Source organism: Labeo rohita, chromosome 9, assembly GCF_022985175.1.
Source record: "Labeo rohita strain BAU-BD-2019 chromosome 9, IGBB_LRoh.1.0, whole genome shotgun sequence".
Lineage (NCBI taxonomy): Eukaryota > Metazoa > Chordata > Actinopteri > Cypriniformes > Cyprinidae > Labeo > Labeo rohita.
Window position 1 is genome coordinate 26,227,866 of NC_066877.1, and position 18,701 is coordinate 26,246,566.

The following is an 18,701-nucleotide window of genomic DNA, read 5'->3' on the forward strand; positions in this document are numbered from 1 at the left end:
AGTCAAAAATGAAAATTCTGTCATCATTCATTCATCATCATATAATTCCAAACCTGTATGACTTTGCTTTTGACCCCATTGACTTTAATTATATCAACAAAAGCAGTTTTTTTTCTGCCACTAAATAAAATATTTAAAAGAGGACTCTTATCTCACAATTCTGACTTTTTTTCTCAGATTTGCATGATATAAACTCACAATTGTCACTTTTTTTGAGTCAATTGCAAGTTAAGTCAGAATTGTGAGATACAAACTCACAATTCTGAGAACATATCAGTATTTTTTCCCTCAAAATTGGGTTTTATAAAGTTTTATAAAGTTTATATCTCACAATTCTGAGGTTAAAAGTCAGAATTGTTAGAAAAAAGCTTAGAATAGCGAGTTTTTATAGTGCATTTCTGCCTTTATTCCTTGCAATTGTGAGCTTATATCATGCAGTTCTGAGAAAAAAAGTTAGAATTGTAACTTTATCTCATAAATCAAACTCTCAATTGGGAGTTCATATTACGCAGTTCTGACTTAATTTCTCAGAATTGCTAGTTTATCTCACAATTTTGACATGCAATTGCAAGTTTGTGTATCAGAACTTGGAGAAAAAAGTCTGAATTGTGAGTTTGTATAACACAGTTTCTGAGAAAAAAAGATGTAAACTTTTTGTAAAAAGTCACTATTACCTTTATTTATTTATTTATTTATTTATTTATTTTTGTTCAGTAGCGGAAACAGCTTCCATATGTTTCTTTTGTTTCACAAAAAAAAGGCATAAAGCTTTGAAAGGACATGACGGCAAATAAATGCCAGAATATTTGTTTTTGGGTGAACGGTCCTTTTAGGGCTACATATTGTCCTGTCCCAGTGACAAATATTGTACCTCTGAAGGTGCATTTTTTCAGGAACCTGCAAATAGTTTTGCAGCGATAGAAGAACAATTTTGAGTTTCCCAGCAAACCTTTGAATTAACAAAGTTCTTAAAAAAGAACATTTTTCTTAAAGGATTAGTTCACTTCCAGAATAAAAATTTCCTGGTAATTTACTCACCCCCATGTCATCCAAGATGTTCATATCTTTCTTTCTTCAGTCAAAAATAAATGAAGGTTTTTGAGGGAAACATTCCAGGATTTTTCTCCTTATAGTGGACTTTAATGGGAGCCAACTGGTTGAAGGTCCAAATTGCAATTTCAGTGCAGTTTTAAAGGGCTCTACACAATCCCAGCCAAGGAATAAGGGTCTTATCTAGCTAAACAGTCATTCATTTTCTAAAAAAAATAACCTTCTGAACCATAAATGTTTGTTTTGCACTAGTTCGACTTCATGCATTATGTAGTCACGGTGGAATGGTCAAGCTTGACGTTTTCAGAAGTACCAAAGCAAACATGCAAAGAAAGTCAAACAGCCTTTACGTTTTGCTAGATAAGACCCTTATTCCTCGGCTGGGATTATGTAGAGCCCTTTGAAGCTGAGTAAGTAAGTAAATTATCAGGAAACTTTTATTCTGGAAGTGAACTTTAATTCCTGGAATGTACTATACAACTAAACAACAAAAATATTTTAAAACACTGGGCATCGTACACTTGCCAATTTTGTAAATGGTTGCAGAGAAAAACTGGGCATCACACACTAACCAAATGAGGATCACACATTAACAGACTTTTCGAGTCATGCCGAAAACAACTTCTAGCAACAAAATGCGTGACTCATTGGTAGGAGACACATGACAAATGAAAACAATATGTGTTCTAAAATCAGCTCAGAATATCAAACCTGTTTGATATCCTCTGCGTTAATAGAATCAAGTCCGAAGCTAAGAAATCAGAGTCTGTACTAATCATACACTTTGTGATATTCTGTGAATCTGTCCAAAGTCCAAAATCTACAGACTGGCTCTGACTTTTATCATCTAGTGTCGACTTGTCCAGACTGTAAAAGTCATGAAGTGTTCCAGCCTTTAATGTGAAGAATATTTTAATAATCTAAAGAATTTTTTAGTTTATAAAACTTTTCGTGCAATGGAAAGGTTCCATGGATACTAAAAGTTCTTAATGGAACCATCAACACTGATAAAGAACCTTTATTTATTGGTGAATGCACCCCATTAGCATTTCCATATGGATTTCATGTATTTCCATATGAATTCCACTGCATATTTTTGCTCGCATATTTGCCACGTGCTTGAATAGCTTTCAAATGGTGTACAAAAGGGTTTAAACAAGGGTTTAAGTGAGGATTTCTACTGTCGTGTGGGTTTGGATTTAATGTTCATCCAGACGCAATTGCTTTTTCGTTTATTCAAATACTGTTTACTGTCAGTACGTGCCATATTCCAAGGATTAATCCCAGCCGCCGTGGTGCGCCTATTCAAATTTGGGATCTATCACGAGTTATTTTGAACTTTAGGAATAGAAAAGTTAAAGTCTTTGAATGTCAATGCAAATGTTCATCTTCTTCTGGGGCGATTTAATGCCATACCCAGTAGAGAGTTCTGACAGCATGAACAAAATCCCTACCAAAACAGTTTGGGGCTTTGACTTCACAGCTTCACAGACACCCCTAAAGGTTGCAGGGTTTGGATAGGGTGCACATATCACACTGTCTGCTCAGGGACGTGCGAGCGCCAGGGGCGTAGATGTCTGCCAACTGGCTCCGGTTCACCCAGGGAGAGTTTGAGATTTTTTTCCTGCTTCCCTTTCTGGGAAAAAAAGAAGGTCAGAGCTGTCACTTCCATCTGGGTTGAAAGAAATGGCTCGTCCGACTGCCATCCTCTCTCAGCCAATTAGAGCGTGCTCCTAAGCGCCACACTTCATCCACCAATCGCAGCTGGGACTACCTGGGGGGCATGGGGTTCAATTTTGGTATGGCACCAGCTATAGGCGGATTATCAGCTACAAGTTCGGCTTCTCTTTATTTACTGTGACAACTGTATCAGTGGGTGATATGAATCATCTAGGTTCAAATTTATTAACTCAGAGTCAAATTTGATCCTACTTTGTACAATAGTTAAATTTATGTGTAAGCAATTGCTTAAAAGCATTTGTAGACTAGCGCAACAGTGAAAAAGTTGCTCTGAGTTTATACCGAAAAGCAGAAAGTATTTTTAAAGGAAGTGGATGTTAAAATGAAGTGCATGTTTTTGATATCCTGTCATGTTTTTCTTCTATTTTTAGAAGGAACGCTTGGTTTTGGGGGTCGTCTGAGGACAGCGTAACAGCTTGTCCTGTTCTTGACTTAATCTCTGTGCTGGGGACCAGCAGACAGGTTGGCTTCCTGTGGTGCTTATTTCCCAGAATGCACCACAAAGCTTACATTGGGGGATGCGTGATGATCAACCTAGTTTCTGCTGAAGTTCACTTTCACGCATTAGCCCGGCAGGCCGAGAACGGAGAATGTGTTGTGGCCCTTTACGCAAGTTGTCTTTTCATAGATATCCACTGTATCAGTTATTCATCCATCTCTGTCTGCTTGTACAGGAAGTGGCCCTGCAGTGCTGCAAAATCTCAAATACACAGAGAGTCATAAACAGATGCTTGTGATGCTGTTTTCTCTATTCCAGCTCAGTTTTTTTCCTTGTGGATTTATAATGGATTTGTTGAGAATAAACAAATGGCATATGGGTTTAGTTTGATATGAATTGTGGAATCAGATGCAGCTCAAATGTTCGAGTTATGTTTATTTTTAATAGCTTTGGCGAAATCACTTTTAACGTAAGTCTGTCCAATCGTGGGCATTTGGGAAATGCCCTGGGATGCCTTTTTTTGTCTAGGCAATGGTTGTACAAATATAGCTTGTATCTATTTGTATGAGGAAATGTTAAAATCTCTCCAAAACTGTTGGCTAAACATCAAATTGGTAATAAAATCAGACTAAAGTATTATGCATTTTGCTTCTAAAGCTGAAATCATTTCAGGTCAGTCCTGCCAATAGAGCGCTGCAGTGATGCAGGGATAATCAGTGATGATGAGGAAACAAGCACAGTCTCTGGTCCCCTAAATAAAAAACCCTTCTTTAAGATGAATCCAATCAGAGTTATATTAAAAATTATCCTGGCACTTCCAAGCTTTAGAATTGCAATAGGTGGGTGTTTTTCTTCATCAGTCCAAAACAAGTCCAATAAAGTGCATCCATCCATAATAAAAAAAGTGCTCCACACAGCTCGGTGGGGTGAATAAAGGCCTCCTGTAGTGAATCGATGCATTTTTGTAATAAAAATATCCATATGGATCCTGTGGATTTCTACTGGTAATTTGTCACCTTCTGTTGGTGGCTTGTTAAAACTACTAAATCCTAATGGAATAGGTCTGAAACACACTACAAAAAAACATTTTAGTGGTTTTAATGGTTAAAAGTTGATGGTTTGTAATGGTATTTGTAGTGAAAACCATTAGAATTTCTGTAATGATTTCCATTGTTTTTTAGCAGGGATGCACATTTTTGGCCTACAAAAATGTGATTTCTAGAGCAATACAACGCCTTTAGCAGTAAGACGATTGGCTCTTGGGCTTAAAGGCGGGACATCCTTTCTTACAACTCTCTCTAATCTGCATTCTCTGCTCAGCTTGTTTCCTAATCTGACTTTATAATAGACCTGGCATTGTACACTGAATATTGCTGGCTCTGTGACAGATTGTTTATGCTCGTCTATTGGAGTTGCTTTGGATAAAAGCATCTGCTAAATGCATAGATGTAAATGTTTTGCTGCTTTGAAAGGTTTCCCCCATTCATTTTTCTACAAGCAGTCCATTTGCTCTTCTTAACACAGTCTTTGGCTTTAGTAAGTCATCACAATTGTTTGGGGAGCAGTACTCTGGACCTGCCTTCTGCATCTTTGCTGGTAGGTCGGATTTGTTGGCTGGCCTCACGCCTGGTACTTTCACAGTGCCCAGCATACGTTCTCTAGATCAAGATCATCAGAAGCCTGGCTCTCAGACTTGGTACCTTGCCCAGTGTACCATACCTGCTGTCGCTTCAAATCCCCCTCAAGCTTATTGAGTGTTACTGCCATTGCTGTCCACCAGAGTGTGCTGTTTCTCAGAGAAATATTGCACTGATGCTCATACTGTAATGTGCTCAGTGCTCTGTTGCAGTGAGATTGACAAAATTGTGTGTTTGTGAGTGCGCCGGTGTACCTAAAGGCTTGATGCGACCTTGATCATGTACAGACTGCGAAGTGGGAGAGAAAGCTACAGAGTGACATTGAGGCATGACCTGTGTACTGATTTTCTGTGGGGAGTGCTTTCTCTGAGCAAATAAAAAGAGAGTCCTTGTCAGTCCGCAATAAATAACTCAAGTCTCTGAAGGAGATGTCTTCAGCTGTTGTAAATGTCCTTGTCTTTTTCTTTTGCTTTGGAGACACTTTCACAGATGCAGTGATTTGAAGAGACCAGAAGCATTTATTTTTAGTGAGAGTTGGCGATATGAGTTGACATGACCAGCAGTGGCCATTGGCAATGGAAGGCAAGGATTTGTGGTTAAAAAAGTATATACATTTTTTTGTTGTTGTTATTAGAAAACGACTGATGATTTCGCTAGATAAGACCCTTATTCCTTATCTAGGATTGTGTAGATCCCTTTGAAGCTGCATTGATACTGCAATTTGGACCTTTAACCCACTTATCCCCATTGAAGTCCACTATATGGAGAAAAATCCTGTAACGTTTTCTTTAAAAAACGTAATTTTTTTTTGACTGAAGAAAGAAAGACATGAACATCTTGGATGACATGGGGGTGTTTTTATTCAGTCAGGAGTTTCAATATTTTTCAAACTTTGTAAAACAGTTTTCAACTCCACATATTTGAAATACTTTTGGTGCAAAGTGCCAGTGGGAGTGCTGCATTAGATTGAATTTTTAGTGCTAGGTTTAATGCTTTCCCACGATTCCCGGTTAATCAAGTTCTCAGCGGGGTTCTGTCATGACTGCGGCACCATTGATACCCAGCGAGCTATCAGACTGTAGTCTCAGTGTATCTGGCCTTCAGCACATGAGGTTTGCTGTTAGAGGACGATCTGTTAGATGATTAGAAATTTAGCATAAATGACAGTGATGATATGGATGAGTCACTCATGTGAGTCTTTGGCATTGCCCTTGGCAATTGCAGTTGGTTTTACAAGTTAAATTAAGCTAAATGTTCTACATATGAGAATTGATGTCATTAATCTGCAACATTATTCTACAATCAGAATGTTTGTTTCTAATAGGTGCAGTGAATGTCTTGTATCGAATGCAACACATAAGAAATTAATTCTAATCACTGAAATCACTGAAAGTAAGTGTTGCAGTATAACAGCTGTCTCTGTGTCAACCTTAGACTCTGTAAATAGCCATAAAAACAAACAAACAACAACAACCAAGCATTCGAATCTATGGAAGCCCATTTTCATCACTGAATAAAGAATAAAAAAAGTAATTGTGACTTTTTATCTCACAATTCTGACTTTTTTCACACATTTGCAAGTTTACATCTCACAATTCTGACTTTTTTTCCTCAGAATTGCATGATACAAACTCACAATTCTGACTTTTTTCTCAGAATTGTGAAATATAAACTCACAATTCCGAGTTATAAAGTCATAATTGTGAGATATAAACTTGTAATTCTGAGACATGAAGTCAGAATTGTGTGATATAAACTCACAAAAATACATAAAATATAGTAAAAAAAAAAAACAAGAACTGCGAGATATAAACTAGCAAGTCTGACTTTTTTCTCAGAAATGCGTGATATAAACTCACAATTGCAAGCTATAAAGTCAGAATAGAAATAAACTCGCAATTGTGACTTTAAACTCACGATTCTGACTTTATTTCTCGCAATTGTGAGTTTATATCATGCAGTTCTGAGAATAAAGTCAGCATTGTGAGTTTATATCTCAGAATTACGAGTTTGTCTTGCAATTCTGACTTTATAACTCGCAGTTGTGAGTTTATATCATGCAATTCTGACTTCATGTCTCAGAATTGCATGTTTATATCACAATTCTAAAAAAACAGCCAGAATTGTGTTTGTCTTTATAACTCACATTTATGAGTTTATATCATGCAGTTCTGATAAAAAAGTCATAATTGTTTATATCTCGCACTTCTGACTTTATAACTCGCATTTGCGATTTCATATCATGCAATTCTGAGAAAAAAGTCAGATTTCCGAGTTTATATCTCGCAATTCAGAGAAAAGTCTAAGAAAAACAGCCAGAATTGTTTTTCTCTTGCAATTCAGACTTTTTATGAGAATTATGAGAATTCAATTCAGAATTGTAAGTTTATATCTCAAAATTATGAGTTTATGTCTTGCAGTTCTGACTTCATGTCTTAGACCTGCTAGTTTATGTCACAATTCTAAGAAAAAACAATCTGATTTCCGAGTTTATATCTTGCAATTCTGAGAAAAGTCGGAATTGTGAGTTAAAATCTCAGTTCTGACTTTTTAACTCACAATTGCAAGTTTATGTCACGTAATTTTGAGAAAAAAGTCAGAATTGTGAGTTTACATCTCAGAATTACAAGTTTATGTCTAGCAATTCTGACTTTATTACTTGCGAGTTATCTCACAATTCTGACGTCATATAATTTGTTTCATTAAATATATATATTTTATTTCGTTTTTTAATATTTTATATTTCATTATTTTATATTTTATGTATAATTTTTTTGGCAAATACTTGTCACTTAAAATGGCTTGGGTTTCTACTTCAATGTAAGTCTATGGGTTCTTTTGCCCATTTTGTGTTCTACTTAGTATAGCACACCCCTCCTCATCAAACCGCATGATTTTATGTCCATAGGACATGCTGAAATGCAGTACTTAGGGTTTGGCGATTTGCCCAAATCCCTATGTAACCCTATATATTAGCAAAGTGATGCTTGCCTTAGCAACACCACTAAATTCAAGTAACATAATACCTAATTTTGGATTACACAGTCATTTCCTTCCACCAGGATTCACAGAGGTTTGCTGAGGAGTTACTCCAAGCAATCAGACAGAAACTTTTCCTATAATCAACGAGTTGCAATAATCCTAAAAGCCTCGAGAAAGACCCTCAGTAACACCGAGTGAGGGATTGAGATTGAAAGGGAGTGCGAGGGAAGGAAGGCGTCCTCCCTCGAGGAGTTACTGTCAGTCAGAGAGAAGGAATGAGTCGTGGCTGATCAAAGCCTCCATTAGCAGCGCAGGCACACTCCCCTCCAACACGCTTGTGCTGCTCAACAACCCCACAGAGCAATTAAGATATCATAAACATCTCTGGTGGCCCAAAGTCATCTAAAAATCCACTTCAGGGCAAAAGCAAGAGAGAGAGAGATAGAGGGCAGAGTTCAGACACGAGCAGACACTACAAATTAAGATTTACAAGCTACTGCTGCACTTTAAAACTCCAGCTTTAATTGCTGGCACACTGGATCGGCCTGGCTCGCCCTCTCTGTCTCACTCTTTCTTTCTTATTTATGAAAGGTAAATGCCCTTGTTGTGGTATATGTTGTATCTTCATTGCCCGTGTTCCTTACATAGCCGACAGGAGACTGTGACATTTGCAATAACCCACCAAAATCAGTGGAAACACATGTTCTGTCAAGTGTATCATCAAAATACAGGCTGCTCTTCCGTTCTTTACCCTCATTTTTCATATATGTTGTGACAGGTGAGGAAGATGTGAAGAAAGTGCACTTCACACTGACATGCTGCTGTCCTTTTTCAAGAATCTGCTGTCAGAGTGTGACTTTTCAATATAGAGCAAATTATATCTGGCACCTACTGATGTTGTCTGGTCCTGTTTGTATCTTAGCAATTGCTCATGTAGGAAGGAAGAGACGATGTGTAAAGTTAATAAGCAGTTTTTCTTTTTATGTGTTGTTTGGGGGCAGGTTAATTGAAAATGGATTATGCAAATGTAATGTAAAATTCAAGTGATGGCATGTAATCCTGGTTATAAGGAAAATTAATATTAGCATCTCTTTATCATTTGAAGATTTTACTCAATATTTGGTAGGACTGCTAAAAATAAATTGGAATTATTTTAAAATCATTTTAAACATTACATATACTTAATATATGTATTATATAACAAGTACTATAATTATAATATTTTAAGTGTTAAGAATTCAGAGGTTTGGGGTTATTTTTTTTTTTTTAATCTCATGCTCACTAAGGCTATATTTATTTGATCAACATACTTTAAAAATGGTAATATTGTAAAATATTATTACAGATTAAAATAACATTTTTTTATTTTAATGTATTTTAAAAATGTAATTTATTCCTGTGATGCCAAAGCTGAAATTTCAGCAGCCAAAAATATTTCTTATTATTAGTCATATTATTATCCTTTTTTTTGTAACATTACAAATGTCTTTATAAATATACTGTCAATTTTGATCAATTTAGTGCTTTCTTTGTTCAGTAAAAGTATTTTTTTTTTCTTACTATATATAATATGCTAAATAATATATGAATTTGATGCAATGTGATGAGGGCATAATGTAGTTTAATATTGTTTTAATCTTCATTGTTAAAGGGACAGTTTACTCAAAAATGAAAATTATGTCATTAATTACTCACCCCCATGTCATTCCAAACCCGTAAGACCTTTGTTCATCTCCAGAACACAGATTAAGATATTTTTGATGAAATCTGAGAGTTTTCTGACCCAGAATTTTCTTTTTTTTTTTTAGGGAACTGTCCCTTTAATATATTTTGTAGACTGCATTCTGATATATAGAGCATATACAGTTGAGGTCAAAAGTTTACATACAACTTGCAGAATCTGCAAATTGTTAATTATTTTACCAAAATAATAGGGATCATACAAAATGCATGTTGCAGTATTTTGTATTTAGTACTGACCTGAATAAGATATTTAACGTAAAATCAGTAGTCCACAAAAAAAAAAAAAAAATAAATAAAAAAAAAAATTAAAAAAATAATAATAATAGCTGAATTTATAAAATGATGCTTCAGAAAGAAAACACAATGCATTAGGAGCCGGTTGGGTGAAAACTTTTTGAATTTGAAGATCAGGGCAAAACTTTTGTCTTCTGAGAAACGTGTAAGGATCTTTTGTAACTTCTGAATGGCAGTACTAAATATAAAAAAATATGATATTTAGGCAAAATAAGAAATATGTACACATCTTTATTCTGTTCAAAAGTTTACAGCCCTGGCTCTTAATACATTGTTTTTCCTTCTGGAGCATCAGTGAGTGTTTGAACCTTCTGTAACAGTTGAATATGAGTCCTTTAGTTGTCCTCAGTTTGAAAAGATAGATCTCAAAATCATACAGTCATTGTTGGAAAGGGTTCAAATACACAAAAAAATTCTGAAAAAACAAAGAATTTGTTGGACCTCAAGGATTTTCGGAAGAACAGCAGGCAGTTTAACTGTTCAGGACAAACAAGAGACTCATGAACAATTAGTATTAAAAAAAACACAGCTGTAAATCATTCAGGTAACAACACAAGAATCAACCGCATGTAAACATTTGAACCGGATCCTTTTTATAATATCTCTTGTGAATTATATGTAAAGGTCTTTCACATGAAATATCTTATTCAGGTCAGTACTAAACAAAAAATAACATGCATTTTGTATGATCCCTCTTATTTTGGTAAATTAATTAGTATTTAGCAGATTCTGCAAGGTGTATGTAAACTTTTGACCTCAGCTGTATGTGCAGTATTTACTTAGTAGTAATCTTATATTATCTGAATATACCTTCTTTCACTGACACTTCTACACGAGTAGATGATGAATTTTAATTGACTTTAAAAATATCGAATTGATCTTTCAGGAGTAAGGAGTGACCCCTTCCCCTCTGGTTCAGATGGCAGACGGTCGGCAGCCTGAGGACAGCGGCCCCCAGTGGTCATCTCCGGGAGCACAGGGCTCATCCCCCCCAGGTGGGCATGGAGAGAACGGCTTCTCTTCTACCTACAGGACTTGCCAGCCTGGCGGTGCTCACGCTGGTTCTGCAACCTCCTACGCCAAAGAGAACGGCTTCAACGGAGACCTCACCTCTGGACACGCTGTGACTGCTGGTGAGAGCCAGAAAATGTCTTTCACTTGAGCTTCTGTCCACAGGAATCCCTAGGACTTGTATGATTGATGTCTTCAATCAGTGCTAGATGATTAGCTCTGACTTCAGTTTATTACACTGCAATTGAAGTGTAAGTTGTTAAGGATTGCCTTTCCAAGTTGTCATATGATAGAGGTCAAATAGTCTCGTCTAGGCAGACGTGTGACTTGTGGCGTAGCGTCTGGTCCCTATTGCTGTTTTTTCTGGCCAAGAACTGCCCACTTAGACAGGAGGAGGCTGTGTTACTTAAAATATATTAAACTACAATAATAGACCAGCATGGAGAAAAAAATAATGCATGTGAGTCACTTTGAGTGAATTAAAAGTGTTGATTTCAGCCAGCAGATGAGATTTTTCATGCAATATGCACAGATCAGACACTGCTGTCTGAGGTTGAAACTAGAGGTCAAGAGGTCAAAAGCAAAAACAACACTGTGTATTATTTTATTGTATTTATATATTTTGCATAAGTGGTTGCAAACTCAAAGTTTCTGTTGCTGGAGGCTCAACATGACTGAAATGTTATAATAGATCCTGTAGTTTTGAGCAGCCAAACTACATACTATATTTCATGAAGCATAGCACATGCTCCCTGCATTCCATCGTGCATGACAGCTATTAATGTAAAGCGAAAGGAACTACATAATTAGCCAAGAGTGAACAATTACGTCTGGTTTTTCCCATTGCAATGACAGACTAGGGTTAATAACAGTGTGTTGCCATTTTAAAAGTCATGGTGTGTCGTACATTTGCACTTATGTCTCCGAAGCAGTTTAATCTTGTTTTTGGAGACTGGAGAGTATAGACGACTCTGGCATGAGGAAGTAAGTTAGGCCAGAGCTTTTCTGTCTGGGTATTTGTGAGGCCTCAGGGGTGTACGAAGAAGAAAATGAGGTGGCACTTCTCTCATGTCAGCACAAAAATGTAAAAGGAAAGATTGCAGGGATGCTGAACAAAGGTTTGGCAGAGTAAATTGCAGGGGAGTAGCTGCCATGGCAACCTTCTGATAGTGAGAGCTGCTGCTGTGAACCCTGTGTGGGGGGAGGGAGAGCTGCTGTTAATTACCGCTGTAATGATGGATCATAACTGGCTATTACACACACACAAACAATACAGGAGTTGATGTACATTTGTAAGAGTATACAAGTACACACAGGCAGAAGAACACGTGCACACTTACAGGCATTTAACAAAGAATCTCACAAAAATTTCACCCCAAAATTGATGTTCAAAAAATACACTTCTGATAAAAAGTTTTCTAAAGGAATTAATACTTTTATTCAACAAAATTTCTATTTCAAATGTTATTATTATTATACTATTAATCAAAGAACAGTGTTTTATTATGGTTTCCACAAACATATTAAGCAGCACAACTATTTCAACACTGATAGTAGTAAGAAATATTTGTTGAGCATATTAGAATGATTTTTGAAGGATCATGTGACATTGAAGACTGGAGTAATGATGCTGAAAATTTAGTTTTGTATCACAGGAATAAATTACATTTAAATATATATTAAAACAGAGCACAGTGATTTATAAGTGTAATAATATCTCACAATATTACTTTTTAATTGTATTTTGATTAAATGAATGAACGTAACAGATTTCTTTCAATAACGTTTAAAAACCTTGCTAACTTTTGAATGGCAGTGCATGTATAAGATTATTTTATGACTATTCACATTTCCAATACACTTTACCCCAGATTTTATTCCAAAAGCACAAAATAAAATCATATACATTTTTTTCTACTAACAGGCTACTAAGTGGTGGAGTGAAAATTAATGCAGTTTTAATGCTTAAAGGGGTCCTATTATGCTCTTTTTCTTGATTTTGTTTTGGAGGTGTGCTAGAACAAACTTTCAAATCTTGGTGGTTCAAAAAACGCATTATTTTTCACATAATTTACATTATTTAAAAATACATTTCTCTCAGCCTGGCACATAAGGCTCGATTAGTTCCAGGTTTAATGAAGGCCCGCCTTCTGAAAAACAAAAACATGTGAGGCACTTTTTATTATGGATGGTTGCACATTATTGGACTTGTTTTGGACTGATGAGGAGAAACACCTGTCTATGCCGTTCTAAAGCTTGGGAGTGCCAGGATAAATTTTAATATAACTCCGATTGCATTCGTCTGAAGGAAGGAAGTCATATACACCTAGGATGCTTGGAGGGTGAGTAAATAATACGCTACAGTAGTGTTGGGTCCTATCATCAGCCTGCGAGATCGCTTATACATGATGTTATGGTGTTAATGTATTTAATTATGTACATACTTAGTTTCATTGCCCGAAACCAACTCCAGCATAAGGCTAAAAGCAGCCTAACATTATCAAAGAACATCATCACTGATTAGCCTAGCCTATTCTAGTGATAGTTTATGCACTTTAAAAAACACTCACGTTATTGTGAAGCTATGTATAAGTGAAGCTATCTACACTGTATGATAAATAAATCTCTTACCACACACTGCACACGTCTGTGGTGTGTTACAGCTCTGAAGCGGCCACTCTAGTCAATGCTTGTGTTTATACCCACCGCACTGCAGCTCCTTGAAGCCGTTCTCTGCACTGCATCGCTAAAATTAGGCTAATCCCCCACCTCATCTCTACCCTCCCCCCAACAATTCGAATTTCCGTGGGCGGGATTTAATTTAATGATATTCTAATGGACATCATTGCGTCCAGAAAACAAACGCTGGAGTCCAAAGGAGCTGTTCGTTGTAGTTCTTGAAAGTAGATTTTTTAAAAACGAAATATCTCTTTTTGAAGACTTTCTGGACTTTGAGATTTGTAACTTTGTAGATCTTTTTTTATGCCCAAAGATACATACCACACACTGACTAAAGTTTAAAAAGTAAAAAAGCATAATAGCACCCCTTTAAATACTGTATGCTATCGACATGAAAATCGTTACACACAGTCTTTGTCCAAAGTGCCGCAAGTGTCTATAAATGCACAAAGGCGATATTGCATTTTTAAAGATGGAAACGATTGTATATTGTGCAGTTTTTCACACATACACATGGCTCATACGATAGACCTCCTTATTCCGAACAACTTTGCCTCTAGAACCACTGCAGTCAATCAAATGATTTGTTAAATGATGGAGAAGATGCAAAAAAACTACTTTTGCGAACTAGTCCTAGGTTTTTTGCTCAATCTGGAAAAAAAACACTGCAAATTCTTTGTCTTGGTCAATAATTATCAAAAAAAAATTGCCCTTTGGGACACTATAATGGAGTCATTTAGAAAAGGGGCCTGTCCAAATATACCCAATAGCCTCTAAAGCCTAGAGGAAAAATCAAAACTTCACGAAACATGGTTAGCACATGCGACAGGTGATTCTAAACAAGCATGCCAATTTTAGGGAGATCGGACCACAGCTGGTGTTATAACAATCACAAACATTAAAAGACATCATATTTCTGTGGTAAATTACCTGGATTTCTAACATTTCCTTTAGATTTTGGGGTGAAATGTTGAAATGCAAATATCTACATTTTTCACTCCATTTAATGACACTTGTGTCTACAGGAAGGAATTAAAGGGACAGTTCACCCAAAAATGAAAATTCTGACATTAATTACTCACCCTTATGTCATTTCAAACATGTAAGACCTTCATTCATCTTCGAAACACAAATTATGATATTTTTATGAAATCACAACACAGAAGAAAAGAAATTGCTGAATAAAGTCATTATTTTAGTTTTATTTGCACACAAAAAGTATTCTCGTAGCTTCATAACATCATGGTTGAACCACTAATGTCACATGGACTGTTTTAACAATGTCCTTACTACCTTTCTGGGCCTTGAACATGGTAGTTGAACGTGCTGTCAGAAATCTCTCGGCTTTCATCAAAAATACCTTAATTTGTGTTCTGAAGATGAACGAAGGACATACGGTTTTGGAAGGACATGAGGGTGAGTAATTAATGACAGAATTTAATTTTTTGGTGAACTATCACTTTGGCTTTAACAGATATATTTGTAATTTTTTTTTGTCATATGCTTTGCACTGATGATAGAATTTGTACAGGGCAGGAGGGGTTGAGCAGAGGCATTCTGGGAGTCCAGTCAGTGGTAGAACGGACACATCAGCAGAAATGTTGCTGTGGAAATGTGTAGATGAAAGGTAGGGAGAAAAGTTAGATGGACAGATGAAGAGACAGATGCATAACAGGTTGTTCTAAGTGCCCTTCTGCACTTACCTAAGCAATGCTCTGACGTCTGCACACATCTCAATCAAATATAAATATAGTATGACAGCTCACCTAAAACTGCATATGCACTTTTTAAGAGCAACTGTGCTGAGGTCATGGAAGTTTTCCCACATTAGTTTTTCTTGTTTTAGGCAGAATAGCAGCTATTGTACTTCATCCTTGTCACCTCACCATGACTGGGTTGCAGAAAAAGTTGCAGAAAAAGTCATTTTCAGCTTAGTTTTACTAACTGCTCTTTTCTGAGTTTTAAATGTTATAGTATGTTTTCATAGTACATCAGCTCTTTCATCTTAAAAGATCAAGAGAATTTGATTCCTTGCTATATGACTTATTTTTAAGAATATCAAAATGTATACTGAAAAAAAAATGAAAAATACATCTTATATACAGAATCCATTTTTCTAGATACCGTTCTCTTCATGTACAGTTTACCCCTTGTATATGTCACTTCTAATAGTGAAGTGTACAGTAGGCAACGTATCATATGTTTTTCTTAGCAGTTTTATGTGTTAATAAAATGCCTGTGCTTTCCAGTAATCTCTGTCCTCTGTATAAATCATCACAGTTCCCTTGTCACCTCCATAAATACTTAATACAGCGTAAAGCCAGGCAGAAAGCATCACCGCACCAATCCCTGACAGTGAATGATGGATATGGACTTCCCAACTCTAATGCTAATGATCCTTCAGCCAGGGTTGTGTGTTAACATCGCTCATGCGTTTCTCATTAACAAACCTGCCGTTATAAATCACTGTGAGGCAAGCGAACTTGTTCCTTTTGCTTACGTCTGTGTGTTTAATTAATGATTCCAGGTTGTGTTTTCATATTTCAGTTCTGAGTTTGCTATTGATGTGAGCAAAACTGCTGTATTCTATAGAGCGGGTCTGATGATGTGCCCCTGTGGAGAGAAAGACCTTCCCTGAAAATAGTTTCTCTGCTTCTGTGACTCCGTGATGGTGAGATTTTTGAGCCAAGGGGCATTGGCAAGGCCAGCACGTACAAGGGCCCTTCAGACACACAAGAGGCGCTAGACCGAGATACTGACAGCGCGACATATGACATTGCTTTGCATAAAGAACGGGACACTTGAGAAGCAGAGAGCGAGAGAGAATGCTTGCTGAGGCAGCTGCTGGCTTGAATTATAGGGGCTGGACTGAAAAGCGTGCCGGCCTGGAATGGTGCACAAGAATGGTGTGAATTACATAAAAACTCAATTTAATTTAATTTAATTTAATTTAAATTATGTAATAAATTTTATTATGAAACTTTGACACATAACTAGACAACATAAATTTGGATTATACATCAAATCTAGCTTTTTATGACAATTAATTTATTGTTATGAGTTAGTTAATAATTTTAGCATCAATTTTATTTTATTTTATTTTTATGCTTACATTTAGGGTGTGAAACTTTGACATAACTAGACATAACAGACTTGAATTAAACCTCAAATTTTGTTGCTTTATTCAGGAATGAATTTACTGTTATGAGTTATTTTATTTAAAAAAAATATATATATATTTGTTATTTTATTTTATTTTATTTTATTTTACAACCCATTGACCACTTGAAATTGGTAACACCGTCACTCAATATGTTTGAAAAGATTAAGTTTCTTAACCAGGCAAAAACAATAATTTTAATTAACTTAATTCATTATTTAAACAGTTCTACAGTACACTAAACATTTTTATTGTTTCAAGTTGAACAAGCATGAATCAAAAATGAACAGTGGTATATTTACATATACTACCTACAGTAGATAAAAAATGCTGTAAAAGAGTTTAATGTTAGTTAGATACCTGATGCAACACTAAATTACATCTTATTGTGAAGTGGTGTATTGGAATATATCATGAACTACATGCTACGTATCTACGGTTTGAGATCCACTGATTTAGAGTAACCATGAGATAGCAGCACAGATGCAGAGAGTCAGTATTATGGCTGTGTGTCACTCACACACCGAGGGCGGCAAAACCCACAGCCGAAGCATGCAGGGAGACCATTCAGATTGGGCCCAGGCTGTGTGTTGCTGTGGCAACAGCTCTGCTCTTTGGCGGGGGAGTCCTGGCATGGAGTACCAGCCGTCCCCCTCCTCCTTCCCGGCTTGCTTTTGGCAGGCAGACACGACTAAGAGTGCACAGGGAAGCATTTGCCTCCAGACAACCAGATAACCGGCACTCACTTTTTGGTAAGAGCTTTGATTTTTCCAACTGGTTGTTGGTTAGAGGTTCTATCTCTAGGCTTAAGTGGCATCGCTACTTGATAATAACCGGTTGTTAGCGTATTTGCACTTGTGGAATAGCACAGATTTTTTGTGTCTGTATTGCATGTTTGCTAAAAGTGCCGGCAAATAGATTTGACTTTGATTTCTGCAACAATGTCTAAGGGGAAGATATGACTGTCCATGTAAATAACAGATGTGTGTCATGCAGTATTCTTCATCTTCTTGTGTGTGGCTGTGTTTGAGCTACTTTCTGGGGTATTTACTTATTATGTGTGCTGATGTCTCAGAGATGTGAGCTATTGTGTGCTGGAGGCAAAGCCATCTGATCAGCAATCCGAGCACATCTTTCGCAGACGGGTGTGGACAGGCACAAGGGGGGAGAGAGGGGGATGCTGGGTAGACACACCAGCACATCTGTCAGACACAAAGACGCTGATAGACTGGTCAGGTTTACCCTTAAAGTGAATCTATAGTGACACTGCTTTACTGCATGGTGCAACGATAAAGTAGGCGGTTACAGAGAGATGTTAAAAAATATAGTGGGAAAAAGCTGACAGGCCGTACGGTTTCATCTGTTTTGTCAGGGAATGATTATTAGACCAGAGAGAGCTAGATATATATATAAATGAATCAATTCACTCACTCTCTGGTCATGGTTATAGTCTCTGCCCTCCTGTTGAGTCATGCTGTAATTGGCTGTGAAGATCAGCTTATGTAATTTGTTATTTCAAATTCATCATTACATAGTAAACATCTTTTTCCAGGCAATTTATTAGACTTTAGCAGCTGTATTTGTAGATGAAAACACTTGAGTGAAGAAACAGTTCACTGAAAACTCCTGTCATTATTTATTCACTCTGATGTTGTTCCCTGCAAAAAATCTTTTTTTTTTCTGCAAAGCATAAAGCGTATAAATTTTGTTAATGCTTTACCATAACGCCCCATTGTAGCTTCCTGTTTATTACCATAAAGCTGCTTTGAAATCTGTATTGTATAAACCACTATTTAAATAAAGGTAACATGACTTGAGTAGTTAACTTCAACTAACTTTAATTTAAAGGGATAGTTCACCCAAAAATGAAAATTACCCGATGATTTACTCACTCTCAAGTCATCCTGCATCCTGTAGGTGTATATGACTTTCTTCTTTCAGACGAATACAATTAGAGTTATATTAA

The 18,701-nt window shown here is 36.5% G+C and overlaps 1 protein-coding gene across 1 annotated transcript in view; it reads left to right on the top strand.

Moving 5' to 3' along the window:
- The window catches only part of map2 (microtubule-associated protein 2), a 128,162-nt gene that overhangs the window by 67,593 nt on the left and 41,868 nt on the right, over positions 1-18,701 (top strand). Inside the window, 1 exon segment of the mRNA XM_051118247.1 lies at positions 10,772-11,018. Coding sequence (XP_050974204.1) covers positions 10,805-11,018 — 214 coding nt within the window. The 5' untranslated portion in view covers positions 10,772-10,804.